This window comes from Pithys albifrons, chromosome 1, assembly GCF_047495875.1.
Source record: "Pithys albifrons albifrons isolate INPA30051 chromosome 1, PitAlb_v1, whole genome shotgun sequence".
NCBI classification, from domain to species: Eukaryota; Metazoa; Chordata; class Aves; order Passeriformes; family Thamnophilidae; genus Pithys; species Pithys albifrons.
The window spans coordinates 55,769,158-55,797,028 of NC_092458.1; the positions used below are offsets into that span (position 1 = coordinate 55,769,158).

General features: G+C 40.1%; 2 protein-coding genes across 4 annotated transcripts in view; one reads left to right on the plus strand and one right to left on the minus strand.

Annotated features, from left to right (window-relative positions):
* The window catches only part of ELF1 (E74 like ETS transcription factor 1), an 83,313-nt gene extending 81,979 nt beyond the window's left edge, over nucleotides 1–1,334 (minus strand). Inside the window, exon 1 of the mRNA XM_071550412.1 lies at nucleotides 1,226–1,334. The gene's annotated coding sequence lies outside the window, so the exon portion shown is untranslated. The remainder of the gene's footprint in view (nucleotides 1–1,225) is intronic.
* Nucleotides 1,189–25,713, plus strand: WBP4 (WW domain binding protein 4). Of its 3 annotated transcripts, XM_071550453.1 has the most exons (10): nucleotides 1,189–1,489; nucleotides 7,207–7,279; nucleotides 8,746–8,808; nucleotides 8,911–9,034; nucleotides 9,837–10,049; nucleotides 10,900–10,955; nucleotides 14,648–14,714; nucleotides 17,026–17,177; nucleotides 18,087–18,325; nucleotides 20,688–25,713. In XM_071550453.1, coding segments are annotated over exons 1-10 (1,197 nt in total). In that variant the 5' UTR covers nucleotides 1,189–1,487; the 3' UTR covers nucleotides 20,896–25,713. The 3 variants fall into 3 exon arrangements, with proteins under 3 accessions (XP_071406554.1, XP_071406570.1, XP_071406562.1); XM_071550461.1 differs by lacking the exon at nucleotides 7,207–7,279 and having other exon boundaries at nucleotides 1,329–1,489; XM_071550469.1 differs by lacking the exons at nucleotides 7,207–7,279; nucleotides 8,746–8,808 and having other exon boundaries at nucleotides 1,328–1,489.
* Nucleotides 25,714–27,871: the final 2,158 nt, after the last annotated feature.

The window sequence follows — 27,871 nt, forward strand, 5'->3', positions numbered from 1 at the left end:
GAGAGTCTTCAGAGTCTCTGCTGCACTAATTAATGAGCCAGGCCAAAACCCTCAACTCTTCCCCAATTTAACAAACAAGGAGAGAAGGGGAGGAATTGTTTTGGACTAACAGCTGTAGATGTGTCCATGTGTGTAAGCAACTACGTTATAAAGTTCAAAGTAACATAAAAAGCCAGTATTTGTCATGAATTTCCACTTAGCATCTAAACAGAACCATTACAAAAGTTGCTTAGATGTTTCTGGAGAAGGGGCCGTCAACCAAATTTCAACCCAGTGCATACTTTTATAACCAAGTTGTAAACTACATTAAAAACTACACTTATAAAGGAAACGCTGACAAATGCATAACTCCTGCAGCTAGCTATAACAGTCTGACCACAAACCCTCCTTCGGGGAAAAGCAAGGCTACATCCCTAGCTCTGTTCCCAGGCAGCTCGGGGGGGTGCTGTGTACGGACACCTCTGCCTTATCATCGTATGACGGACCGAGGCATCTCTTACTCCCCGTGCTTCCCACATGTTGAATGAGCCACCCCCTGTTTTTGCCATAAACAACCAGAGGGCCTCTTACAGCCATGACTCACTCCGCAGGCTTCTCCCCCACCCCGTGCGTGACTGTGGCAGACAGGCTGCCAGCTGCACCCGGCCAACCAACGCCGCTTTCCCCGCGGGGCCGTGGGGAGGGAGAGCAGCCAAGCAGGGCCGCGGGGGTGGCCTGAGCTGTGTCTGTGGGGGAAGCAGCGACGAGGCGACCCAGCCCAGCCCCCGTGTGCCCGTGCCCGTGCCCGTGCCCGTGCCCGCGGCCCGGACGGCGCCCCTCGGTGGGGCTGCCCCACGGCGGCAGCGAGGGAGGGAGGGCAGGGCGGCGGCCGCGGTGGCAGGAGGGAGGAGAAGGAGGCGAAGCCGTCACGCATTGAGAGCCCTCCCGACACACTAGCCGCCGAACTCCCAGAAAGTTGGCAGCGCTGTCGGGCGGGACGGGACGGGGCTGCGCCGCTCTAGGGCGCTCTCCACCGCCCTGCCGGGGCCGCCGCCACCCCAGTCCCTGCACACCCCATCGCCGCCCCTCTCTCCCCACACCTCCCCCCTCCCAGGGCGCGGCGGGGCAGGGACAGCCCGGCACGGGGTTCCGCTGGCGGCGGGGCTCGAACCGGCGGCCCAGAGTGTCTCTCCCCGCCGCGGGGGAGGGGGCAGAGCCTCCCCGTCCCCCCGGGCGCGGCACTCACCGAGCGGCCGCAGCTCCCGCGTCCTCTCCCTGTCCGAGCGGCTCCCGCTGCGCGCTCGCCTCTCCCGGGAGAGGGAGGAGGAGCGGGCGAGGGCTGGAGGTGGGGAAGGGCGGGGAGGAGAGCGCGTGTTGAGCCCTCCCGGCTCCCGTCGCAGGGCTCCCTCCTTCCCTCTCCCGGCGCCGCCCCATCGCGCCCCGGCCAGCAGCGAGCGCGGCGGACCCGAGCGGAGCGGAGCGGCGGCGCTGCTGCCGGGGGAGCGGCGATGTGAGTGCCGGGGGCCGGGAGGGAGTGGGCACAGCCCCCCGCCCTGCGGGCCGGGCTCAGGCCGAGCTGGGGCGTGTGCGGCGGGGCCGGGCCGGGCCCCCCGCAGGCCGTGCGGGGTCGGTGCCAGCGGAGCTGTGGCGGTGCCCCGGCTGCGGCCCGCGACCCCCGCCCCGCTGGGCGAGGTGTTCGCCGTCGCTCCGGTCATTCTGTTCCTGACTGTCCTTCCTCCCTCTTAGAGTTGTTTGTTTTTGCTGCGCTTTCGTCCCCTTATCTCCGCGGCACACGCCGGGCAGCGTCGCCTCCCGCCGGCCGGGGACGCGTCCGCACGGTGGGCCGGGCTGCGGGGAAGGGGCCTGCGTCCCCCTGACCCCCATCCTCCCTGCCCCTCTTCTTCCTCCCTGCCCCTCTCCTTCGTCCCTGCCCCTCTCCATCCTCCCTGTCCCCCTTGCCCCCCTGCACTCCCCCTTGCTTCCTCTCTCCCCGTCTCTCCTGCTCCCTCGATTTCCCCGCAATCTCCCTCCCTCCCCTTTGCCCCCACTTCTCCCCCAGGTTCCACCACCCTTCAGTCTCCTGGGCGAATCTTGCGGAAGAGGAGCCTCTGTGTCTTGGTTTTACGTAGCCATCACTACCTCCTTCAAATCTTTCATTAGTAAATTTGTGTTAATACCTGGCCACGGGTGTGTGTGTGTGTAAAAATCACAACTGCGGTCTTTATTAAGTGAGAATAGCATATGAATGTCACTTGCCCCATCTCTTTAACTTTTCAAGATATTCTAACTTCCCTGCTTAAAAGAAAAATGTCTTAACCTAGACAAAAATTTCTTCAGAGGTCTTTCTGTGGGGCAGTATTTGATGGCGAGCTGTGTGAGCCTGTCTTGCAGACTGCTACTATATACAGCACTGTTCTTAATTTCAGATACTGCTAAAATTATACTTGAACAGTTTCTTGACCCAGTTTATGTTGCTGTTTTTTCCTCTTTTCTAGTTCTTATCTCATTTTCCCTGACATATCCTCCTTCTGCATCTACAGCAGCAGACCTCTGCTCTCAGGAGATATCCGTGGCTTCAGGTGTTTAACTTTCGAAGGCTGACTGAGGCAGTTTGGTTTAGGTTTAGTTCCCTGTATAAGGAAGAAACATACACCTACAGAGTTCAGTTTGCTTCTCAAGTGTCTCTTTAGGATGGAAAGAGTGGTATTTTGGAGACGACGGTTTCCATCTATTGAAATGGAGAACTGAGACAAAGCTATCTCCCTGTTTAAACAACTGAAATTAGGGGAGATGACCTAGAGAACTGGAGCTCCATACATGCAGAAGGCTGCCTCGTGCATTCTTCTACATTGTTAAAATTGTTTGTGGCATTTGAAGTAGTTGAGTCACCATTCCTAGAGGTATTTAAAAGACATGTAAGTCTGTCAGTTAGGGTCATGGTTTAGTGGTGGATTTGGCAGTGCTGTGTTAAGGGTTGGACTCGATGACCTTAGAGGTCCTTTCCAACTGAAATGATTCTGTGATTCCATAATTTACCATTTAGAAAAGAAGTCTGGTAAAGCAGATTCATGGAAATGATCTTCAATGTCAATACAGGTCAGACTGAGCAGCTTCTGCAGACTGTGCTCTCTGTGGAATATTGTGGTTTGTATGTAGTTCAGAGGGGGCCAACATAGTAATAAAAAGAAGCAGCCACTTGGGTTGTAAATTAAAATTTACAGAAGAATTGCAAAAAATACAATTGACTTGAAAGCCAGAGGAGCAAAGCCCTTCAGAGAACTGGCATGTTTCACGTGGATGAAACTCCCACCCAGTACTGCTCTGTAGGAGCCTACATATAGACATGTATTCTGTGACCTATTGGAAAACCAACACACTGAGGTTGGGTAGAAGAACAGTCCCATGTGTTCACAGTGTTAGGGATGCTATTTTCTTTAGTCCTTATTTTTAAATACCCTTTTTTAAAAATAAAAATTAAGGATATGTATCTAAGAAGTGGTTTTAAGGTAGGATTAGTGCATTGTGAGTGAATGGAGTTGCTGCGAATTGAGAGTGTGAGCCATGGCACTGGAACGTACTTCACAGTACAAGAAAACCTTTTTGACATTCTTCCCTACAGTCTTAGCATTGCATTTTTAGATCTCACCAGTACTGGGATATTTGAATTGAAATTAGCTGTTCTGGAATGGCTTCCCAGGTGGAGGAGAGTCTATTGTAAAACACATGTGTTTTTTTATTATTTTTATCTTATGTTCTTTCTAGGTCTTTCCATGACAGAACTATTACTTTTCTTTAGAAGGACACAGTATTCTCCAACAGTACTCAAAAACAGTAACAAATTCTGCATCCTGTTGCTTGGTTCTTATAGAGCAGCCACAATATCTACTCTGAGTTACTCTTTCTGTATAGTTTACTTACTCACACACCTGTATTCAAGGAGATGATGAACACAGCAGCTATTTGGTGCTCAGACCTGCAGAAAGCTGCAAGATGTTAACTTCCTGGAAAGTCTTCAGAGGTTGTAGATAGTCTAACCAAAGAGTGTGCTGAGCCTGTGCATTATGATTTTTTTACCCCCTGAAGGCTCATAACTTGGACAAATACACCCCTGGTACTGCTCCCCTGCATCCCTGGCAGACTTCAAGTTTGGTTTAGAACAAAGCTATTCAAAGCTATTCAAAGCAAATGCTTCCAGATTTGTTTGCACAGCCAAATTGCGTTTTATTGTGTTCAGAACCACCCAAACTAGTTGTTTCTTCTCCTCCCAAACTAAATTTCAGTATGTTGTAGGAACAAAATCCTTCTGGCAGAGCTGTCTCTGCTGAAGATAGCTACTGTATGAGCGTTTCTTAAGCTTCCCTATATAAGGAAAGCTGTTTGCATCACCTGTTAAAACATGAATAATATAGTAACTTGTGAGGAGGAGCAGCTTGCGAGGAGACAGTTTGGGGCCCTGGACCCCAGTACTGCTGGAGTTACTCTGCAGGTTACACTGTTGTCAGAACCTGTTCCCTTTATGTGCTCCCGAACGCAGCTCCTGTGCTGGAGTGTGTAACCCGGGCACTGCAGCACAGGCTGTGTGGTTTTCATGGCTCCAGAAATGAATTTGGAAAAGTAAAAATACTCGTTTTGGTATTTTCTCTGACTTTCATAATTTTCATATCTTTTGGAATGGCAAATTGGGCAGATGCTGTTAATGCAGAGTTGCTACTTGTTCTTCCCTCCCCATCTTCTTGCTCCCTCTAAAGTTTCAAATGAAACATTGTAATTGATCGGGATTAACTTCAGGCTTGCGACTGACTGGAGTCTTTGAAGCACTTGTAGTGTCTCACTGAAGTGCTGGTCCTTTCCAAATATTCCTCTTTGGTTTGCTCTCATCAAAGGACCACCGGGGCTTTGGAGGCTCTGCAGTTGTTACACTGACCAATGTTATTAGATGGGTGTTTCTGCTGAGCTTGCGCTTTTTTCAGTGGTGTGAACTCAGGTGGAACTTTAAGAGAATTGTGTGATATGTAAGATTCCTCATGCTCATAAGTCATAGACTTGAGACTGTAAAATGCACAATTAATTCCATTAATCATGAGATACAGGATTTAAAGTTGCTAGGAGGTCTAGTTTTATGCACAGAGTACTGTTTACATTTATTTTATATGTAACAATAGAGAGCCAGCTTCAATTTTTATCAAAACCAATAGAAGATGAAGACAAAAGGCTTCTGTTGTCAATATCTGGATTTGTACTGAGGCCACGGGTGTGTCCTCAGGTTCTCCAGCACAACTATTCTGTGTAGCTAGAGTGGTTTGCAGCAGATGTGACATCCAATAGGATTTAGGAAAGAAATCAGTTAAAAATATAGCTGTGAAAATACAGCTTATGAGACTCTCAGGTCTTGACTTGTGGTGGGTATAGTTGTACAGTATTAATTTTAGCACCTACACTTGATTCTTTTAAAGACGAAGAGCCTCATGTGTCAGGTTAGACTTGGAAGTAGGCAGAGATTCCTTCATAGATTCCTTACAAGATATGCAGTGAGGCTTTTTTCCAGTTTATGAGTTTTATATCAGAATTGATCCATTGCCTTAGGAAGGTTAACCCTGCATTTCGCTGCATGAAGATTTAGAGAAAATTTAGGAGCTATAGGTCAAATAGGAAAAAGGATCTCAAGATGTTTCTGAGCTCTGAATTTCTCCCTTCTGCTCATCTGGTTTTTCAGCCAGAGCATTCAATTTCTCAGGCTTCGGCCCTGATACATTCCTAGTACATTTGATGTAAGTCACAAAAAAAGCCTTTTAATTAAATGTGCAACTCAGCAATCACACAATTTTAAAGTACGCCGTTTAGGGTTGAACATATTTCTGTTTAAATTGGGGAAAGCCCAGCTGCTTCTTTCTAGGTTTCCAGAAAATCGCTTGAAAAGCTGCTTGTTCCTAACACAGTGTTGCTTACAGGGTCTGTTTGCAGAGTATATCCTTCACACTTACACTTTTAAATAATCACAACCTCTTGGTAATTGTATTTTTACATTAAGCACTGGGAGGAGAGCGTGTTTTGATACCTACTTAAATTTTAGGAGTTGAGTCAATCAGACCTGTTTCTCTAACTAAAGGATTGAGGGTGCTGTTGTTGTGCTTGGAAGAAGTTTTGGTCTTATTGAATAAGAACATCAGGAAGTATTTTGATTGAACTTTGTGCATTGATCTTCAGAGAGAAGACAAAGATTATTTTTTAATGTACAGTGTAATTTTGAATGTTTTTTATATTTTGTCTCTCATTCTTTCTCATATTAACTCAAAAACATTGAAATCTGTGTTCTGTTGAAGCAAAGCATTGCATCTCTTGCTGCAAGCCTATGAGAAATATAATTGTTTCTGCACAAGCCTTATCTGACATCAGAAAGTGGTTTTGGATGAAGAAACAGGCATTGGAGTAGTTGTTTATTTTGTTGTTAAATACTTTATGTACTAGCTTTTGAGCTCTGAAGCGTTTTTGCCATGTTTCCTCACTTACCTAATTGCATGGTTCAGAAATACTCACATTTTTACACTGAAACATCCAAACAATTTACTGCCATGTCTGTGACCCCACAGGTCAGAATCTGGTCTGGGATTCATTCCCCACAGTAGCTCAGCATTGTCCAGAACTGCAGCTTTGTGTTGCACAGTTCACTGGGTACAGTATCCAAAGTCAACTTTGGTATTAAATCTAAAGTTTCATAATAAGAAACACCTACTGTATGTATTTATATGGAAAATAGTGCAAGTTGCACTTTTCTGACCAATCTGTGTTCATTTTGGGTAACTAGAGCTGCTTGTTTTTCTCTGGCTTGCTTCATCTTCTATTCCTGATTCTTACAGCACCACCTTCATTGCAAAGATTTTTCAGTCTTTGGGGGTCAAATGGGCACAGACTGAACTGTGCTCTATGGAACACAGTAGTCAATGTAGCTACTCTCGCTGGCTCCCCAGACTTTGTTTAAAAAAAAAAAAACACAAAAAAAACCCCACCAAAAACCAAACCAAAAAACCAAACAATCCTATCAAAAAATCAAGCAAACCACCAAAACCCAAACAAATCCTAACAAAAACGTAAGCCAAAAAAATGCCCACCTCTTAGCATTCAGTCACCCAAAGAAGACTATATTTAGTTCCTGAAGATATAGGTATATACATGAAAACCTGTGGCTTTGGTTATTGTTTCAGATGATGCATCTTTTTTTTCTTTCCCCAGGGCCGATTACTGGAAATCTCAGCCAAAAAAATTCTGCGATTACTGCAAGTGCTGGATAGCAGACAACAGACCTGTACGATGGTCTACCCTACTATGTCAATTATTTTAAAATACTAGGAATTTCACTTACAAGCTTTTAACATCACTTTTTGATACTAGTCCATTGATGCATGAAATTTGGTTTTAAAAATTGCCTTTGTAATACTTGTGGTACTTAAAATATATTACGCAAGAGCCAGATACCAGCATACAAGATGCTGTGTGCTGTTTTATGTGGCAGTACAGATAAGAACTCAAATATCTGACCCTGCTTTTTCTTTGAGTTCTGTAACTTAACATTTGATCTGTCTTGAAGCTTTGTCTGTGCCTTTTTCTCGCTTTCATGTGCAAGTAGAAAGCAAAACCTGGCATATGTACTGTTTATATGTGGTAGGCATGGTACAGCTAGTGCTCTTGAGCATTTAAACCTGGTGTCTCATTTCACAGAGCTCACAGAAACATTACTCAGTTACAGAATGGTGTTTCTGACTTGCAGATGTCTTTTGCAGACTCCTAGACCCATTGGTTTCTTACTTAGAACTAAGTTTTGCATTCCTGATTGGATGCCAGGGGTACTCCTAGAGCTGAGCTTCATCTGGCTCAGTTCATCTGCTACCTCAGTTAATTAGCTCACATGAACTGCAGGTATCTTCTTGGAGTCATTGAAGAGAAATACATGTAAAGGGAGCGTTGTGAGTAACTTATAAAGTCTGTCTTCAAATGAAATAAGTCATCCGTAGATGTGCATCCTCTGCATGTCAGTTTGTGCAAAGATATTCTGGGTTTCCCAGGTCAGGCTTAGCCACCTAACATCTGAACACCTAAACGAGCTCAGATGGTTTTTGTGAGAACCACATGAGGACTTCCACTGTTGCACCTGTGGGGAGCTTCTGAACTCCTTCCACCTCCTACTGACTTCAGTCTTCCTGGCAGCTTTTTGGCTTGCAGACTTCTGTTGTCCTTAGTTACTCAACTCTCCCACTTTGCCTTTTCTCTTTTCTCTCTTCCTTTCTCAGATTTGTGGACCTGCAGTTGAAGTTCATGAGATATTCGTGAAGTGTAGCATTATCTAATTAAGGATGGTAGCTAATATTTGGAACACTAAATAACTCATACTGTTTTTAAAGTTTGCATGAGAACAGGGTAAAAAAAAAATCAAGATGACTCATGAAGAGGGAGCCCAGATTCCCTGTTACTTGTCTCTAATATGTGTACTAAACAGTATTATTTGAAAAAATTTAAATCTTACAGATACACTGCAAGATTTTATGATACCACATAGAGTTTTACTGATATTTCATTATTTCTGTGTTGAATATTTCTCAGTGTTCCTGTATTCCAGCCATTTTATAGCTATAGTTTTTGCTGTAAGTGTTCTCAGAATAAGTTACATTTAGGCTTATTCAACTAAGCATAGTCTAGTCTAACTAAATTTTAACTAAGATTAACTATTTTAAAATTGTATAATATTATTTTTCTTGGTTTTTTCTCACTTTGAAGAGCATTGACTTTCATGAAAGAGGAAAGAATCATAAAGAAAATGTGGCAAAAAGAATTAGTGAGGTAACTCAAATATCTTAATTGCACAAATGCTTATTTTAACTCTCTTATCAGAATTGTTTAATTTATTCTCTTGGTTGTTTTTTGTTTCTTTGTTTGTTTTAGATTAGAAAGAAAAGCTTGGAAAAGGCAAAAGAAGAAGAAAACATGTCAAAAGAATTTGCAGCAATGGAGGAGGCTGCAATGAAAGCATATCAAGAGGATATGAAAAGGCTTGGTATTAAGCCAGGTAGTTCATACAGCTGCCAAAAGATTAAAAGCAGAATTGAAAGAATATTGAATAGGAAAGTTTTGTCTTAAATTAGGTTTAGAAATATGAGAGAAGGCCTGAAGGACTGTGTTTGCTCATTAAAATAAAAAAAAAGTCTGCAAATTGCCAGTAGTAGAATTTGCAGTACAGAAGGGTTTTAGCCATGGTGTCTTCTGATCCATGGAACAATCAAATCTGGAGTAGAAAAATTAAACAATGTGATAACAAAAAAATAGGCTGTAGTTGGTGCTTTAAATCATCAATGCAGCTTCCCTTGATTAATTTTATGTTTCACTTTTGCCAATTGGAGACAAAATTTCTATGAGTGGGAGAGTCTGAGTTCCCACTCATGTCACGCAGTGGAGATGAAAATCTCCTACTCAGCTTGCAGTTCAGCAAGTACTTTAGTTCTGTCCATGTGAAGACATATTATCCTTTTAAAAAGTTATTAGATTCAGGCTACTATACAAGCTGTCTTTTTCATAACTCTTTTAGTTTGTTTCTTGTTGTTTGGTTCCAACTCATTGGTCCTTATGGTTTTTCTCTTTGTTGCTCATCTTTTTAAATTTGGACGTTTTTAATGACACTACAGTGGTACTACAGGGTAGGATTCTTTGAATATAGTCTTTTAAGAGTACTTGCTATGAGTGTAATACTAATGATTGTCACTCATTAGTAAAAACATAAGAACAAAACTTCCTCTCCTCTGTTGTGCAGGAGTTACTAATATTTAAGTTCAGATTATTGCTCTTTTTTTAAAGGGAGTAATATTTCCTTTAAGATGATGTAGGTCCCAGTGCGACACTGAGTAAAACACAGAGTAACACAGTGGAAACTAAAGGAAATAAAGAAAAGAAAGAGAAGAAGGAAAAGAAAGAAAAGAAAAAAAAGACATCTCAGGACGCCTCAATGCCACCAAAAACTGAAACAAAGGAGTGGGTGCAAGGACTGTCTCCCGAAGGCTATACATATTACTACAACATGAAAACTGGAGGTAAGAGCTTGTGGGGAGCAAATGCAGACACAGTTATTCGATGCAAGTGAGAAACATCTGCCTGCATTTCTTTACTCCTCTGCTCTTTCAGTAGTAAGGTGATTATTAAAATGTGAACAATTTGATGAAGTTTTGATATTTAACATTCGAGACTTAGGCATCCAGAATTCCAGACTGGTTTTGCTGTTGGACCAGTGTATTAATTCCACAGTTTCTGGAAGTGTCCAGCCTGTCAGAGGTTAAGTATACAAAAGATAGCTGTGTTCTTCCTAAAGAAGTTTTCTGATCAGGAAAGTGAAATAAACTGATTGTTTCTTTGCACATTTAAAGGGTTTATCTAACTGACTTCTCTTGAGGAGCTTTGTGTTGTGATCTACTTTAGAGCATGAAAGCTAACCTCTTTTATGATTAATGAGAATTTTACAAACTGTTCCTTATAAATTTAAGGATTGACATTAGTATTTATTGTAGTCTTTCCTCATACAAAATAACATCCAAAAGGTAAAAATCTTTTGTGTTTAGTTTTCTTCTGGCTTAACATTAAAAACAAAACGAAACACCCCCCTCTTTTTTATTACCTCACCAAAATTCCAGTATCCATGTATCAGCCATAGTAATAGAGTCTGGAAAGTCATTAGTTCCAGTAAAACCATGTGTAATTATGATAGTTTGATTTATTTTTCATACCATAGTTTGTTCAAGGATTATTCATATTCCAGTGATGTGTACCTGCATTACTTGTTTATATGTGTGCACACATCAGTGTTATATCCTTTAGATCTGGTTTTATTAAAGATTATTAAACATAAACAGGATTGAATGATGGGTGAAATATGCTTTTGTTTTTAAGAATCGCAGTGGGAGAAACCTAAAGGATTCCAAGGCAACTCTCAAAACTCACAAACGGTAATCAAATAATATTATTCATACTTTTTTTTGTCCTTGTAAACACTTAACAGAAATAATCTAAACAATTTTCAAGTCTTTTGATTGCCAAAAATAAATTGTTTGCCCTTTGTAATCTTAGGAAAACATAAATTGAATATGTAGAATTGTTTATGATAAACTGAAATTTAACTGCACAAAACCTATTTGGTTAATTTGTCTATCAAGGCAAGAGTATCTATCAAGGGATAGTAATGATTGAGGTCTTGCAGAATATGCTTTTTTATTATGCTTCAGCCCATACAATTGAAAGGTTTAAAAAAGAGTGCCTATTTGTTTTTGCTTTAGGATACAGTTATGTAGTAATTTATGTTTTTCCTTGGTTTCTTATGATCATGGAACCTATGTAAAAGCAATTCTTTAGCATATTTACTCATTTAACATATTACTCTATTTTCCTTATTTGAGGCACAGGGAAACTTGCAGAACAGTCCAAAAACAGAAAGTTAATGTTGTTGTTATTGTTGTTTGTTGTTATTGTTATTGTTGTTATTATTACTACTGTTACTATTATTATTTTATAATTACTATTATTAATATTATTGTTTTATTGTTGTTATATTATTATTAATTAGCATTCCTCTTATACTTATCCCCTTATACCAGGATTTTTGTGCTTTGTAGCATTAAACCCTGGATTTTTCCAGCTCTCCTGTTAAGTGAGGTTATGTTTTCCCATTTTCAAAATAGGTGTCATGTACACTAAGATTTAACATAAATTTGCTTTAGTTTGCCAGTGTAGGATTTTACATTAGAGTTCAAAAAAGCCTGGTGTTTTCAGAGTGCTTGACATTCTGTAGCTCTATATTGTTGGCATCATGTGCTGCTCTGGCTTTCTGATTCCCTTATCCTGTGCTTTTGCACAACTTGTTAATCAGCACTTCAACGTTATCTTTTCAGTCAAGACTTAGCATTGCAATATTTATAAGCCAGTCTTTTGTAGCCTTCCATAGAAAGAGGAGGTCCTGAGGCTAATCTTGTATGGTCCTTGGTGCATATTTACCCTGACAGTGAACTAGCTCAGGGAGTGAAGGCATCAGAGTTTAGGTTAGTGCTTTGTAGGCTTATTTCCCTGCTGTCTGGATAATCAGAGAAATGCCAGTGTGGGGAGAGCAGATTGGGGGGAGAAGGCACTCCCTTCTTGGCAACAAGTTGAAGTTAGCTCAGCTATATCATAAACACACACCTTCAGCCTTGGATATCTCTGTAGTGCCACATGGCTGTATTTTGCCATTCCTCCCTCCCTCACCCTGCTTGGTGACTTTGTGCTGTCTTGAGTTATTTTCGCTACAGCTAAAAACAAGCATTTGATTGCTCCCTTATTTAGTCTGAGCTAAACATATTGGGAACATTCCAGATCTCTAACAAGGACTCACTGCCCAGAAGTTGAAGGGCATGCTTGCAATATGTCGTGCAAGTGAGATTCAAAGGCCCTTCTGGTTTCATGACACATTACATTGCTGCTCAGACTTTGTAAGAGGTGGGGAGAACAGAGTAATGAAGAGGCATGTTGAAGACACCTATAACCAGTTAGATTGACATTGGCCTTGTTAGCATTTATGTCCTAGGGTACTCAGTGTGCCTTGCAAAAACCTTACAGCCACCAGGTCTAAAATGCTCAGGAACTAACTCTTAAAAAGGATAGGTTGTACTTAAGACTACTTTTTTGTCCCCTTTCTCCTTCCATAAAAGGAATATTCCTTTATGTTCTTTTCTGGAAATGAAACTTTTGAGGGCAAAATCTTGAGGAACCTTGCTTACTAAAGGCTTTCTTGCCTTTGCTTGCTCTGAACCTACTGGTACAATTTTTTTTCCTGTTTACAGAGTGGGTGCAAGAACTTTAAATTCTGATTTTGTTGTGCTTTAAAAAAAAACCCAAAACAAAAAAAGCCTTTTATTAAGAGTATTAAACAAATGTATAGATAGGTGTGAGCAAAAATCTATTTGTATGTGTGTGTATGCACACACACACAGACATTTATTAATGCCAAAATAATGTGTGGGGAAGCTGCACGGATGTTCTGCCCGACAAGTGGGAGTGGGTAGTAATGGTATTTAAGGAGCAGTGAAGTAACTATGTGTGTGTAGTGTAGCTGAAACTTGGGTTTTTAAGGAAGATGTGTTGAGTCATGGGCAATGACTGATCATCTGGCTGTAGTGGTTCTGAAAAAACATAATTACATTACGTATCTACAAAGGGACGCCAGCAAGTTCTGCCACATTTCATACGTATTTATTAATCAGTAGGAGAAACCAGTTCATTGTTGAAATCAGTGCTTTACTAAAGAAGTAAAATCATCAACAAAAAGTCATGCAAAGTTTGATTCTATATTAGTGGTGAAGATCTATTTTGGGATAAGTTTTTATTCAGTCTCCACTAAGGACAGTAACATAAATAGGAAATTACAACCTCAGGGGTGAATACTCTGGAAAATAAAAAAAACATGTAAAGTAATGGCCTATATAATAATTTCAACTTTATGGCAACATTTACTGTACTGGCTCATACTGATTATCCACTGTTTGAAAAATAATTGTGCATGTACCTTTGTGGTATTTTAAGTTATGGAATTCAGTCTCATGTTGAGTCAGAGAGTATACTTTCTAACTATATGTCTTGGTTTGAGGGGAAAAACCAAAATGTTTACCAAAAAGCAGAGGAGAGGATTCCTCCACAATAATCACTTCACTCTTTATTAAATTTAAGAAAAGGAACTTTGATTAGAAAATGGATGTAAGAAGGATAACTGTTCTTAACTACTATATGTATATATATAACTGTAAATAGACCAGAGCAAACTACTCTCCCAGCACCAAAGGTGAAAAAAAAACCAAAACAAAACAAAAGAGAACAACCCCCAAAACGGTAGATTCCTCTTGAAGCAGTTATATTTATGGACAGGGTCAGTGTCACACCCTGGCTGGCTCTGAAGTGAATTTTCAGTCTTTTCCCAGCGAGGCAGAGATAAAGGATGAACTCACATGGACACTCTCTCTTTCTCTGTCCTTGTCCTCTGTTCCAAACGAAGAAGGTAAAAAACTGGGAGTGGAGGAAATGGTGATAATTCCCAGGAATCTCCTTGCAGTCCAGATCCATCCCCAGGAAGAGGGAAAAAAGGTCTGCAGTGTCCTGAAAGCAGCTGTGTCTCTCCCTTCTTTTCTCTCTCTGAAGCTCAGGGTGCCCAGAGATGGAGAGGGAAGAGCAAAGAGCAGAGCCAGCTAAAAAGAGCTCAGTACCAAGCAGTGGCTCCCTTTTCTGCTGCTGCCCAAAGAAAACCCCCAAAAAAGTCAAAATAGCACACAGAGAACAAAAAAAGAAAAACTTCTCCCCACCCCCAGGTGCTGGGGTTCTGTCTTCTCACCCCACCCAACCATTAAGCTTGAATCTAAAAGCCATCAGCTATCTTTTGTTTAACTCCTGAATCTCCAAGCCTAAACCCTTTGTGTTGGTATGGTGAGAAAAATTCTGAGGGGGCTTCTCCCAAACACCACCTTCCTGTGTTTGAGCATTTAACACTATGTTAGGGGTTCAAGGTTTTTAAACCAGTAAAATGATCACAGACAAAAATTACTCAGAGCTTGAGTAATCTTACAAGTGATGCTTTGGCTGATCCAGAAAACTTTTTTCATTACCTCCTGTATCTTTTTCCTAGGGAGCAGAGTGGGTAGAAGGTGTCACTGAAGATGGTCATACCTATTACTATAACACACAAACTGGAGGTAAGAAGAGAACTCTATTAAGGTCTGTTTCAGGAGAGAGGGTTTTCAGAGAAGCTTCTTGTTTTGCAAATAACTGCATTTTAAGGCCATTATAAAGTTTTGTATTTTTTAAGCTGTGGTCTTAGTTGAAAAAATACTTGTTGCTTAAGTCAGTGCTGGCTTTATAGCTATATTGTCAGAGTGTATAAATTTGTGCTTCACAGGGTTTTTTTAGGCATTCACCTTGTAACTCTAAACTAAGCATTCCTCTTTTCTATATATATGTTGAAATTACAGTTAGGAAACTAGAAAGGGGATTTTGTTTTCATGGGTATGTAGACCTAAGTAAGAATCTCCTGAACTTTTCATCTTGCTGACATAGTATTGATAAGAGAGTCCAAAATCTTACCTCCTACTTATTTTCCTTCCCCCCCTCACTCCCCACTGCTACATGGGGAACTTTGTGGCAACTCCCTCAGAACAGCATCTGTTTTTGAAATCTGTTTGAATCATTTTAAGGATAATGATGCCTCTTTGGAGAGGAAGTGATTTTTATCCTGGCTGTAAGTTTTATATCTGCTGTTGGGTATGAAGTGGCATTCCTAACGATGCCAAGAACAGGAAAAAAGAAAAAGCAACCAAAACCTTTCAGTTTTTCAAGCAGCCATTTCCCTGCTCCAATGATTTGTGATTTCTTCTTTGGAAAGGGAGATGTTGGTTATTTTTAAACATTGCCTTCTACGTTCAGATGCATTTTATGCCTTTGGGTGTGTTTAGTTTTTAACATCTTCAGGGACATATGGCACTTGTGAGGGATGTGTTTATAGTCACTGTATTTGGTAAAATTTTGGCTCGCAAGATTTTAAATTGATCCTTTGCTTTCATGTAGGTGTAAATGTCTTCGAAATGCTTGAGAACTGATGTAAAGAATCATAATTGTCTCGTCTCAGACATGTAACTCTGCAGACTGATACCTCTAGGCTTAGTGCTACGTGTCATGCTTTGGTAGGCTACACCTTACTCCACTGGCTGTATGTGGCACCTAGGAAAGTGAACAGTCTCATTTACTGTAAATTAAAGCCAGATGACAGCAGTATCCTTATGACACTCTGTTGTTCATGCAAAGTGATGAGTTGCCAGTTTTTTACACCTTTAATTCTTCAAGAGGGCGGTCCTGTGGTGTAAAGGAGAGCACTCTGGACTCTGAATCCCAAGGACCTGAGTTCCAGTCTCAGTGGGACCATTCCCTGGCAGTTCAATGCCTCCCTGCCATCCCATCCCGTCACATCTCGGATGCTCAGCAGGGTCAGCCCCGGTTAGTACCGGGTGCTGTGACAGTCCCAAGGACTTCCCTGTCACTGTCCAAGCTCACTCGGCCGTGGCAGATGGACCTCAGGACTTAAACAGCGGGGCCAGTTCTGTGCACGCTGTGCCTCACCTAAAAATCCACTGCGCAGGCTGGAAGGGCACACCCACGCAGGGAGAGCCCTGCCCAAATATTTGTTCGCGAAGTTTGGCCATCCATACAATTCTTCAAGATACATCCAGGTGCCTGCCTGTTGTTTGCATTTAGGGATTTCCTTGGAAATGTATAAAATAATTGGGAAAGTAGTAGTTTTATTACATCTAAATACTTTTACATAAAATTATAGATTGAAAGTTGGCCTACTTTTGCCTTACTAAAAGCAGTTTTAAGACCATTGAGTCAATTTTTATTTAGTATTTCCTTTCAGTATATTTACTGGAATACTAACTTTTAATTGAAAATGAGGGTATGTATACATATTCTGTATGTACTTTCATGTATTTCCAGATTGATGTTTGTGTTTTCTTGTTTGCTTGTCAGCTCTTTTAATTAAAGACCTAACATTACTAAGCAAAGGAGCACATGGAAGGGGTTTCTCTGCCTGGAGACCTGAGGCTTGCAGTTATCATTATTTACTTTATCCTGTCTTTATAATCAGTGCAAAACTCAAATCAAATAGGCACATCTAGAGGGCAATTAATTTATTTTTCTGTGTTGTGTAAGGATGAGAGAAACAACAGTCTTGTGGACCTTGGTTCACTGAGTGTGAGCGCTAATTGAAACAAGCTTTATCAACAGTGAACTCAGCTGTCATGGCTGTATCTCTGCTGGGAAGTGAAATGTTATCTTTCTAATTATGTTTATTCAAACAAACATACCCAACAAAGGCAAAAGACTTTGTGCAAAATTATTTGCTAAAGTATTTTTGACTAAGGGAGCACTGCTTCTGAAAGGTAATGTTGTCAAAGGAGTAACAGATCAAAATTAGAAGCATAAATAATCTAGTTGTTCAAATATCTTGGACAGTATCCACATGGGAGAAACCGGATGGCTTTGTTTCATCTTCAAATGAGAAGAGTCGGCATGACAAGCATTCTGAAGAGCTTGCAGAAACAGCATCTGAATCAGACTCAGAAGATAGTGAAAATGAAGCAGAGAGTTCAGAGACAAACTTCAAGGTAATTTTGCTTCAGATTTATGTTATATACATCATCTTACACTGGAAAGCTATTGCTATATCATTTATCTCTTGTGATAGGCTGTACTCATTGAAATGAGATTAAACCATATTACTGAAAGTAGAATTTTGCAGTTCTTTAAATAGTAAAATGAAACTTTGTTCAATTATTTGGCTCATTAGTGGCATTGTTCCAGAAGAGAAGGTATGTTCTTTGCTTCAACTCACGAGAAGTATCTTGAATTCTGCAAGAAATGTGATGTTCTCTGAGAAAGGTCACTGTCATCTCTCTGAAATAATCCACAAAATGGTTTGGATTTCAGTGTGACGATGACTTCAACCCTTCATTGGTAAATGTGACTGCCGATAGTACAACATCTGTATCAATTATATATTTAAAACGTAAATGTAAAACTGTGTTTATGGCTCTGGTTGGGTCAGATGGCTGTTCAGAACAGGGACAGTTTAAATACAAAATGCATTCATAGACAGGTGTTAATTCTAAAATACATATTTTTGTATCTTTGTGTATCATTATAAACTGCTATCAGGTATGAGCTACAAACTGTGTATCTGCATGTACATAAAGCTGGATATGAAATTTTTCCTCTTTTTTATTTTAAGACATGATAAGCTTTTTTTTTAAGTATTGGCTACTCCTTGCTAACTTCAGGCTTGGTAGATGGGATTTTCCAACTTGAACTTTTTGTAACATTGAAGAATTTTTTTTCAACTTTATGTGATGAAAGCTCTGGAATTAAAATTTGCAGATTACAGTATGAATTTGTTTCAAGTTACTCTTGATTGAAAAGTATGAATAGTAGATAATAGTAAATAAAAGATGTAAAATAAAGCTACATTATGTTTTCATTTAGGCATTTTTGCTTAAGGTGGGTTTTTTCCTCTTTAGAGGAAAGGAGATAATGGTGAGGAATCAGAGGAAGGGAAAAAATCTCCTAAAGCTAAAAAGCTAAGTCCATATGGGAAGTGGCGAGAAGTTAAGTCAGAAGAAACTGTGGACAAAGAGGAGAGTACATCAGCTTCCCAAGAAACCTCCAGTGATGGATCTAACAAGACCAACCCTTATGGAAAATGGAAAGCACTTAAGGAAGTAGGAGAAGAACAAGAAAAAGAAGAAGAAGAACCAGAGTAAGTGTCTTTTTACCATGGTTATTTTCATAATGTTGTTTTCAAGAGTCAAACCTTTTTCCTCTGAATTCTAGCAGAATTATCACAGCAGCAACTGGAAACATTGCCCAAATACAATTCTTTCTGCTATGATTATTTTCAGTAAAGCTCCTTGTTGCACATATTGGTGGTGTTTTGGTTTTAGTGTAGAAGTTCACCATAAGTATAAAGTACATTAATGTGGTTTAAGAATTCTAGTCATACATCATTTTTTCAGAGTCTTAAGTATCAAATATTTAAGTATTGTTACTCCAAGCTTATGCTCCCTAACATCATCTCCTTCAACAATCTGGTTCAGCTGCCACAGGAGCTCTTAAGGCTGCTTTTTCAACTGCTTCCAGCCTTGGAACAGTACAGGCAGCTTTCCTGGGGCCTCCAGCTTTCAGGCTAATTTCTTTCTCATGAATAACTGGTTGGGCAGACTCCACCTGGAGTTTGAGATCTATCTTGATCTTCTAGGACCACCAGCAACTTTACCTTGATCATAGTGGGTTAGCATTGCTTTGAATTCTTCCTTGTGGCATCAATAGTTGCTGATACAATGAGCATGGGTTTTTTAGACTCCAGCCACTTTCTTCCTAAGGCTGGTATGTTTGGCTGAGTTAGTCCCACAAGCAGAGGATCATTTCTCCTTTTGTGGTGTTATACTAACTCTTAACTGTTCACTTGAAGAACTTAGTCCAGAAGACACTTCAGATTTTTTTCTCTTTCACCCAGTATTGCAGTAAGACTTTCAGTTCAACTGTTTTGTTGTTCCCTGATTTCCCTCATTTCAAAATGAAGTTATGCAAAACCAAAACAAAATCCACAACTTTTCTGCCGTCACAATGGGTAAGTCCTGAAGACTATTAAAATGTGGTGGGAGGCACTTTCTTTAATGATTTTACTTGGGAGATGAAAGACAAAACATGCCTAATATAGTTGTGTCAGTTTTAAATCTGGGAACTCTCTCTCTCTCCTGTGTCCATGCAATGAACTGTGAATGTGCATCTTATCAGCAGGGTTGTTTTTGTTTTACTACATGGTGCTTGAGCTGGCTCTTTTTTTTTTTTTTAATGTGCAGCATGCTGTCTTTTATTGTCATCTTCTTGTGGGTTCATCTAGGACTCTGGTGAAAATTGGTTTATAGGAGAATGAAAACAGTCTTCTTCCTTATGCTTACTCCATTCTCCAGTATTTTAGTTCTAAATTATTCTCCAGATAGAGTTCTGATACTGTTCAGACTAAATTAAGCACCAATATACTTCATTGGAGACGATAATGTTCACCTGACAGCTCCTATATTGGAGTGGCTAACTGCTCCTTGACTCCTGAGCTGAAAAATTCTTTCGGGGTTTTGCAAAGCACTGTTTAGTAAGAAGTGCTTTCAGCTACTGAACCTTATAGACAAGTCTGTGCATGAGCACACAGGCTTGGGATAAACACATGTCAATGAGACAAATGCAGTTGTTCACTATTTAGTTTAAATTGAGTCTAGGCACAGTGCCAACCACTTTCAGGATATGGCAACAATCACATTTTCCTGACATGCTTGACTTGCAATCATTGCTGTGGCTCTTGTTTGGGTGCTTGAGCTGCTCCATGTTTTCCTTGAAGGACTTGAAACTAGATATAGTACACAAGCTGACTTGGTAGTACTGAAAGTATTCTTGCCTGGATTGGCCAATGTATATCTCTTTGCAGCACTGTTAGCTGATGTGAGTCCTGATGGACTTACCGTTTAGGTAACTTTCTGCAAACTCTTCAGTTCTTCTCCATCATATCTTTGTGCCACAGGTTATCCTTGTGGAACATATTGTTTTGCTGTTGACCCCTTAAAACCAGTTGACCATTGGTAGTTCATGCCTTTGGTTTGTTCGTATCACTATTAGCTGTGATCCTGGCCTCCAAAGCTGCCTCTTCCCTCTTGGAGGGATTGGCTGATTTGGTGAACTTGGCCTCTCTTCTGTCACTTGAGGACGGACACTTGAACAAAACTACTCAATGTTATTTTGGCAGTGAACCACTGCTAATTACTCATTGACTACTGTCTTTCAGTAGTCTCAAATTTACAGACATGCAGCGTGTATCTTTTGCATGACCGTTTACATGATGAGTGTTTGGGCCATGCACAGAAAATGTTAGTTTGTTACTTTTTATGGCAGCCCACACAGAAGAAACAAAGAAGATGGTTTCTTTCATGCCTGTCATGATTTGCCACTAGAAGACTTGCATCTAGCTGAAAGCTGCTTTGCTAAATAAAAATGGTTGTTACTGTCAGCAGTACACCATGTTGTTTTCTCCATGTAGATTAACCCTTTTGTGTTTTCCTCTCTCCTCCCAGTGAAAAAGTGGATCTGGAGCTTCCAAGTACAGAGAGTGACAATGTAGCACTCCCAGTGCTAGAGGTTCCAGAAGAGGAAACAGTGATATTTAAAGAGAAGACAGTCACCTCCCTTGGAGACCTGACAGAGGGGGTGCCAACATTTAAAAAGAGGAAGTTTGAAAATGGAAAATCTAGAAACTTAAGACAAAGACTAAATGATCAGTAATACTTAACAATATCATTTTAGATTCTGTTTAGGCTAGAGTGAATCAAAAGTTTAATATTTTAAATAGGCTTTTATAAAGAAATTGTTGGATAGAAATTAAGGATTTATAAGTATTAAAACATATGTGAGTTGTAATATTTTTTTATTTTATTTTGGTGTGATTGGTTTTGGAATGGAAGTTTGTGTTATATTACTTATGCAATATTGTAAATACATGTACTTTTTAACCATGCCATCTAAGTTCTATTTGCTCTGTGTGTGCTGTTTTAAATACATTGCACAAGGTTTTTTACTCCTTTTCTAAGTATGTGAGAATGTAGTAATCCTTAATATGGCAAAAATGAAGCAGACCTTTTATTTTTACAGAGGAAATGGATCAATAGCAGGTACTGGAGAGTGAAATCATCCCCCAGTATTGTTTAAGTGGAGTAGTTTCCCCATTAATGAATACAAATACTGTGCTTACTAACCTTTGGCTGATCACTTGCCAAAGAGTAGGTGGTGAGACTGCCAACATTTCAAACTGATCATTTGAAAGCTGTTTTTAGAGGAGTTAGTCACATTAGTGCCACCCATTCCAAATGACGTTCTGAAAAATTATTTCTGCACATGCATGATAAATATATTAAACCTCTGCAGAAGATTTAAACCTAGTGAATTTTAACTTGTAGTAACAGCACCAGAGCCACTCCTGTTAGAGTAGACATTTATGTGATGTCTTCCTGTTGTATTTGGCTTTATTGTTGTCTACTTAGTTTTTTTCTTTCCTTTCACTCATCAAGTTTTTTATTATTTTGGTCTTGCTTTACTTTTTCTTCATCTTTCCCAGCAAAAAAACACTTGCCTGATATTTTAATGAAAAATTATTCTAGAGACTTGGCCCTGCTTGCTACAGCATACAGGACCCTTTTTGAGGTAGATGTGTTTTGTCTGTTGATAAGAAGAGTGTGTTGCATAGTTGTAGTGTTTGATAAGCTGAGAAAGGCTACGTGTATTGAAGCTTCATCATTCTCAATACCATAGAAGAGGAAAAGAAAAGTAGACTGATGGCTGTACTGTCCAAGATGACTCAGACATTTTCTTAAGATTGTAGATTTTATTTCTTCCCTTGGTGGGATTGGTCTGCATTAAGCATTACCATCTGCCTGTGTCAGAATACAGGTGCACTCATTGCTTCTCTAGCAATCAAACAGTGCACCATAAAGGTTCAGATAATGAATCCATTACAAACTATGTCTCTATTCCTAAAGATCACACTGTTTTGTTCAGAAGAACCTCAATCAGAAAAAGAGAGGTGAAGTTAAGACTGTTGTCAAGTCCAGCAAAATAGCTGGTAACTCCTGAGCATGAATTTCTTTGAGAAAACAATTGTTACTCTGTCACATCAGTGGAGAAAAGAGTGCAAGACAGGAAATCTGATTTATCATTTGTTACAATGGAATGTGAAGTCTTTTTTTCTATTCTGTGACATTTGCTTTATGTATAGAAGAGAATTAAGTATTATATTTAATCACGTGTGTTTCCTTAGCCTTCATCAAGATTGTTGTAATTTTTCTGATGTTTTTTCTGATAAATTTGAAAGTTTCCTGTAACATCTGGCCTTGGATTGTCATTTAGACATGCAGGACAGGTGCTGGATGTTTTCACAGTCATCGTACAGGAATGTACGCCACATGAAAGACTTCACAAGGCTGAACAGAAGTGTCTTTCCTGCCAAGGAGAGGTTGTCAGGTTTTTTAATCAGATTTTTCAGGTTTTGTTCTTATTTGAAAGCTACTCTGGCAGCTAGAAGCCTGCTCTAACTTAGTCTCCTTATGTTTGTGAGCAGTTTACACTCTTCCTCCCAATTTCTGCAAGTACTGTCCTTGAGCTGAGTAGCTTTTCTTCATCTTGAATCCATCACATCTTCTCGCTTCAAAATCACAAAAAGTGTCCTTGTGTGACAGGAGCTTTGGTGCTCCACCAGCACTTCTCTTCATCCATTCCAGCCTAAGTCTGCCTAGACTAGATTTGCCCCAGTGAGTTTGCCTGGGCTGGTTTGCCTAGAATAAGGCCACATGTGATATCACTAATACGTCCTTAGCATATTGGAAGTAACTCTTGGTACATCCCTAAATCATATTTGCCTTTCATGTGACTTCATCGTGGTGTCTGCCGTGGGTGTCCTGTGACTTACCAGTACAATCAGCTCTCTCTACTCCTCTGCTGAATTAACAGCTGCTGAATTAACAGCTGGTCATGCTTTCCTTTCAAGCACAATTTTTTTTTCTTAACAGATTTTTTTTACTGCTGTATTCATCCTCCTTCTGTTATTACAAACCTAAGGTATATACATTTCATTATGAATTACAAAAAATTGTTTTATTATTAGTACAGTTTTATGAAGTATTATTGGGGTTTTTGTAGGCTCCACTTTTAATATATTTTAAGATGAAAAGTACATCTTTCCTCTTTTAGTGAGGCTCCCAAAATATTAGCATCTTTCTTTTAGAGTGTTTTGTCACATGGAAGTCACAGGCAGTCATTTAAGATACCTGTAACTAAATCTTTTGAGCAGATGTTTGAAAAAATCTCAAAATGAATGTTCTGTGTGGAGCTGCTGTTTGCTGTGATATGAACCAAAGGTCTTTGTACTGTGTTAAATAGGCAAACCAAAACATTAGGAAAAGAGTTTAAAAGTTTCCTTTGTTCACTGCTAGTAAAGTTAGTTTAAATACCATATGCTTGGTTTTGCTGATGTGACTTCTCTAAGCCTGTGTTTCACAAAGAAATACAGCACATTGCTCTCTACTACCTCTGTAAGTCAGAGACCAATTTATTCTTTGTTCCTAAGTGTAAATTATAAAAAAGGCCAGTTGAATTAAATTTTATATACCCAAAGCCACTGTTTAATTTTGCACCATGCTGTCATTCAGTTTTCCTTATTGTGTTTCTAAGCCAGATATTTTATGTTCTACACAAAAATGCTGTCTTGTGTGAGATTTAAGGCAGACACTGCTTTTCCAGGACATCCGTTTTGCACAGATCCCTCTCTCTTCTGTGCTATCTCCCTGAAAAATCTACTGCTTTTGGAATCTGCTGTATGAATCCTCTAGGTATTGCCACAGTTATGCTTCTCATCTGCTAATCCTTCCTTGGACTCCACTGCCTTTTGACAAAGGAATGTTCCTTTTACTGTTTCAGACGAGTGTTTTCTTTTCCAACTAATCCACTTTCTATCCTGCAGCATATTTTTATCTGTTTTTATTGCAAGCTCCCTGAGTGAGGACTACATCCTTGGTTTTATAGGCTGTCATTAGCAATATGAGGAGAGAGGAAATGGGGAGTCATTGCAATTTCTGATGATGATTCCTCACGTGTGATTTCGAGCAAGTCAATACACAGCTCTGTACTTTTCTTGCTTCATATTTGCACCTGCCATGTCTGTTTAAAAGCAAACATACTGTAGATACAGAAAAAAGAAAATAATTTTGTTGGGCATTTGCTACACGAGGAGCTTTGCACAGACCTGCTCAGTTTTACCCATGTACAGAATAATCCCTGTTCCTATTTAGGCTAAGACAAATTTTAACCCTTCCCCTGGGGATTTGTAGATTGAAATCCAAACTTTCCCAGTTTTGCTTGACCCTCATAGATAAAGTCTGTGCTACAGCATTATCCAGTCCCAATATTCAGATTTAGAAGGTGAGAGGGCTAGTCATGACATGGATCTGAATGAAATTCACTAACCTGTTCATGTATATAAACATTTCTACTTTTTTTTTCTTCCCTAAAAGAGATTTTATTTCACTGCAAATTTTGGCATCTCAGAAAGGGAGTAAAATACTATTTCATGCTGTTTGATTTCTTTAATTCGCTTCTTGAGTTGTGCCTCCTCTTTTTTAGTACTTTTCCTGTTATTGCTGTCTTCCTCGAATCGTCTTCTTCCAGTATTCCCAGATATGCAAATCTCTGTATCACTGCTGTGCTGTGTTTCTGGCATCCACCTTCACCTCACTGCCTGCTCTGCCGAGGTTTTCAGAAAGCTTCGCATTCCTATGCAGACCATGGTGCCTCCAGGTCCCAGCTCCTGCTGAGCACTTCTGCTGCTTGTTTGCATCGTACCCTGAAGAACTACAACCTTGTCTATTTCCAAACATCACACAAGCCATTTCAAGACTGACTACACGTGCTCTTTTGATTTCCTTGGTGATTTGTTTTCCTGAGACAGGTTCCATTGCATTCCTATGGGGTTTGCAGCCCTTAAATCCTTCTGCTTGTTGGTACAAAAGGTGTCTCTACCTTCTATCAGCTGCAGCAACCCTTGTGTTCTGTTTTGTCAGCCATACCTCTCCACTCTTTATCTACCTCTTAAGTCCCCTTACCTTCTACCTGCTAAATTATTTAACTTAGAAATTGTGTTAACCATTTGTGTGATTAACAAATTTAGCTTTGTGAAATGTCTCAGGATAGAGCTTGAATACAATTTTCTGTGCAAACCAAAAAGTGTTGCAAATAATAATCTCAAAAAGGCTAAATTTGCCTAAGAGGATTCCCTGAGATCATCAGCAAAAGTGGGTCTGATTTTACCTGTAAAAGCAGAAATAGTCTGTGTTGAAAACTGGCGTAGAGCATTATACAGACCAGGGGCTGCAGAGAGGGGATTTTAATGGCTTGCTTGGGGTGATTGAAGAGCTCTTGTTTTAGTTTATAAGCATTGTCTGCAAAGTTAAACAGCTGGTTTCTCTTCAACTGCTTCTCAGTTGGAATTACAAAATATTGCAAGCTCTTGAAGTGGAGTTTATATGAAAATAATGAATAAAGCTTTCATTTGAACAATCTGTGTTACCAGTGTTCATCTGTTCAGGGGGTTAGGACAACCTGGGGGATTTATGTGTGCATATTCTGTTGAAAATGGGGCCTGAGGTAAATATAAACTAAACAGGTCTGTAAATACAGGAATGCTTCTTCAAAGAAATACTTTTATTTTGTGTCCACCAAAAAAGCATCTGCTTTCTAGCAGTGCATTAAACAGTTACTGGAAATTGCTTTATTCTGTGCATCAGTTAAGAGTAACAAAAGAGATGGGTTAAAATTGTTAATTTGAAAATTCTTTGTAATAAGAGTTCAGGTAAGGTTTGTCGTAGTTACTAACATTCAGAATAAAGCTGAATATATATATAAACTTTCTGATAATAACAGATTGTGATTCAGTAGTTACAGACCTCTGGTCTTGAGAACAGTGAGCAGTGCCCTGAGTTAGACACACGCTTAATGACTAAATGAAAGTAGTTGTGGGGAGGTACCGGGGTTTTCTTTTGCAGAGGGTCAGCATTCATCTTTCCCTGCCACCGAAAGGGCTGCTTCCAAGGTTGCATGCAGCTTTTGTCTGGCTTCCTTCTTGGCTGGGTGAGATGCTGCTGTGCCAGACCTCAGCAGGGAAATGAAAGTGATCCAGGAACTACTTTCCCTATCAATCAACAGGATCTGCAGAGCGATGAAGTTGGTGCCTTGCACCAGCTGTAATGTGACGTGTGGGTACAGGCTCAGTTCCACACTGATGGTGATGAGGGGAATCCAGAGGGGGGGTGGTTTATGTTTGTTGTAACACTATTTGACAAGGAAACACAAGGTTGCAGAAGCAGGCTGTTTCTAGCAGAGGAACCTGCTCTTGCTCAGTTGTGCCATCCCCAGGGGCTGTTCATTGCCCCCAAGACACTGTGTCCCCTTTTCCTCCCTGTGCTTTGTTACTGTAATTTTTCCCGCTACTATTTCACTGCTGAAAGTCATGATTGCTTGTAGGAACGAAAAAGGCCAAGTTTAGAGTATTCCACCCTGAAAACACCTCAGAAATGGGAATTGTTACACACCTCACATCTCTTCCTTGAGGACAAGGGCCAGCCCACACTCAAACCCCATCATGATCTCTCAGCTCTTGCATCCCCCAGAAGGACTGGGGCAGATGAACTTAGAATAAAACATGGCTTCAAGCATTTTTTAAGTTAGGAGAAAGCAGTTTCAAATAATCCTTTCTCAATGAGAAGAAGCAAATATTCCTGCTTTACAGGCACTGAGATCCTGTAGAAATGGGTCTACTCTATCCCGAATTCTGTCATAGCTGTATTTTGCTGACACATGCACACACATACACGCAATTGCAGGAAAACCTTAACAACGCAAAGACCCTTCAGAATCTCCCAGACCAGGCTGGCAGAAGGGGATTAGCTGCTGGATTTCAATGCCTACATTTGGAACATCCAAAACTTGTAAGAGTGGAGCTGCTGCCTGCTTTCCCCTTGCTCATCACTGCACAAAACCAACAACAAAAAAGGGCTACAGAAAATTAATTAATCACACATACCCATAAGGTCCTGCAGAAATACGACCATTATCTTCAAGTAAAATAAATGAGGACCGTATTTTAAGTGTTTCAATAGTTTTTCATAGTAAAGTACTTCATAGGCATTAACTAATCCTGGAAGTGGAATTTGGTTATTTAAAATGTGCAGTTTTTAAGAAGTTTCTAAGATTATTCAAGAGACACCATTAGTAAAATAAATTGGTTTGCGTAACAAAAGTGAGCATGGTAATTGGATAGGCATGTTATCTGGATGCTCTCCAGCTGATCATACTCGTTACTGCCAATCAGTCAGCACTGCAGAAGTACAAGCACAGTTGCAGATCTTCATTGAAGAATTTTTATTCTCAACTGCTTACTGCAAAAAGTCAAAGTTCAAATGAATCCTGAATTGCATGGTAAATATGTTTCCTGATTGATTTACAGAGCTATCAATTTAAAAAGAAAAGAAATCATTGTAATCCCAGAAGCTTTTGTTATTCAAGTGCTGGAAGTAAGTCAGAAATTGTCAAAGCTGGCTGATAGGAACATACAAAAGAATTGAAAAATAATTCCAGAATTAAGGAAGTGAGTCCAGTTTTCCTGCTTCCTTCCAGGTACAAATTCTGTCTTTATATAGCTGAATAATGTTAAAACTGT

Coding starts and splice junctions, on each gene's coding strand:
- WBP4 (XM_071550453.1), top strand. Junction 14,715..17,025: donor CTATAACACACAAACTGGAG/GTAAGAAGAGAA, acceptor TATCTTGGACAG/TATCCACATGGGAGAAACCG. Junction 18,326..20,687: donor AAAGAAGAAGAAGAACCAGA/GTAAGTGTCTTT, acceptor CTCTCCTCCCAG/TGAAAAAGTGGATCTGGAGC.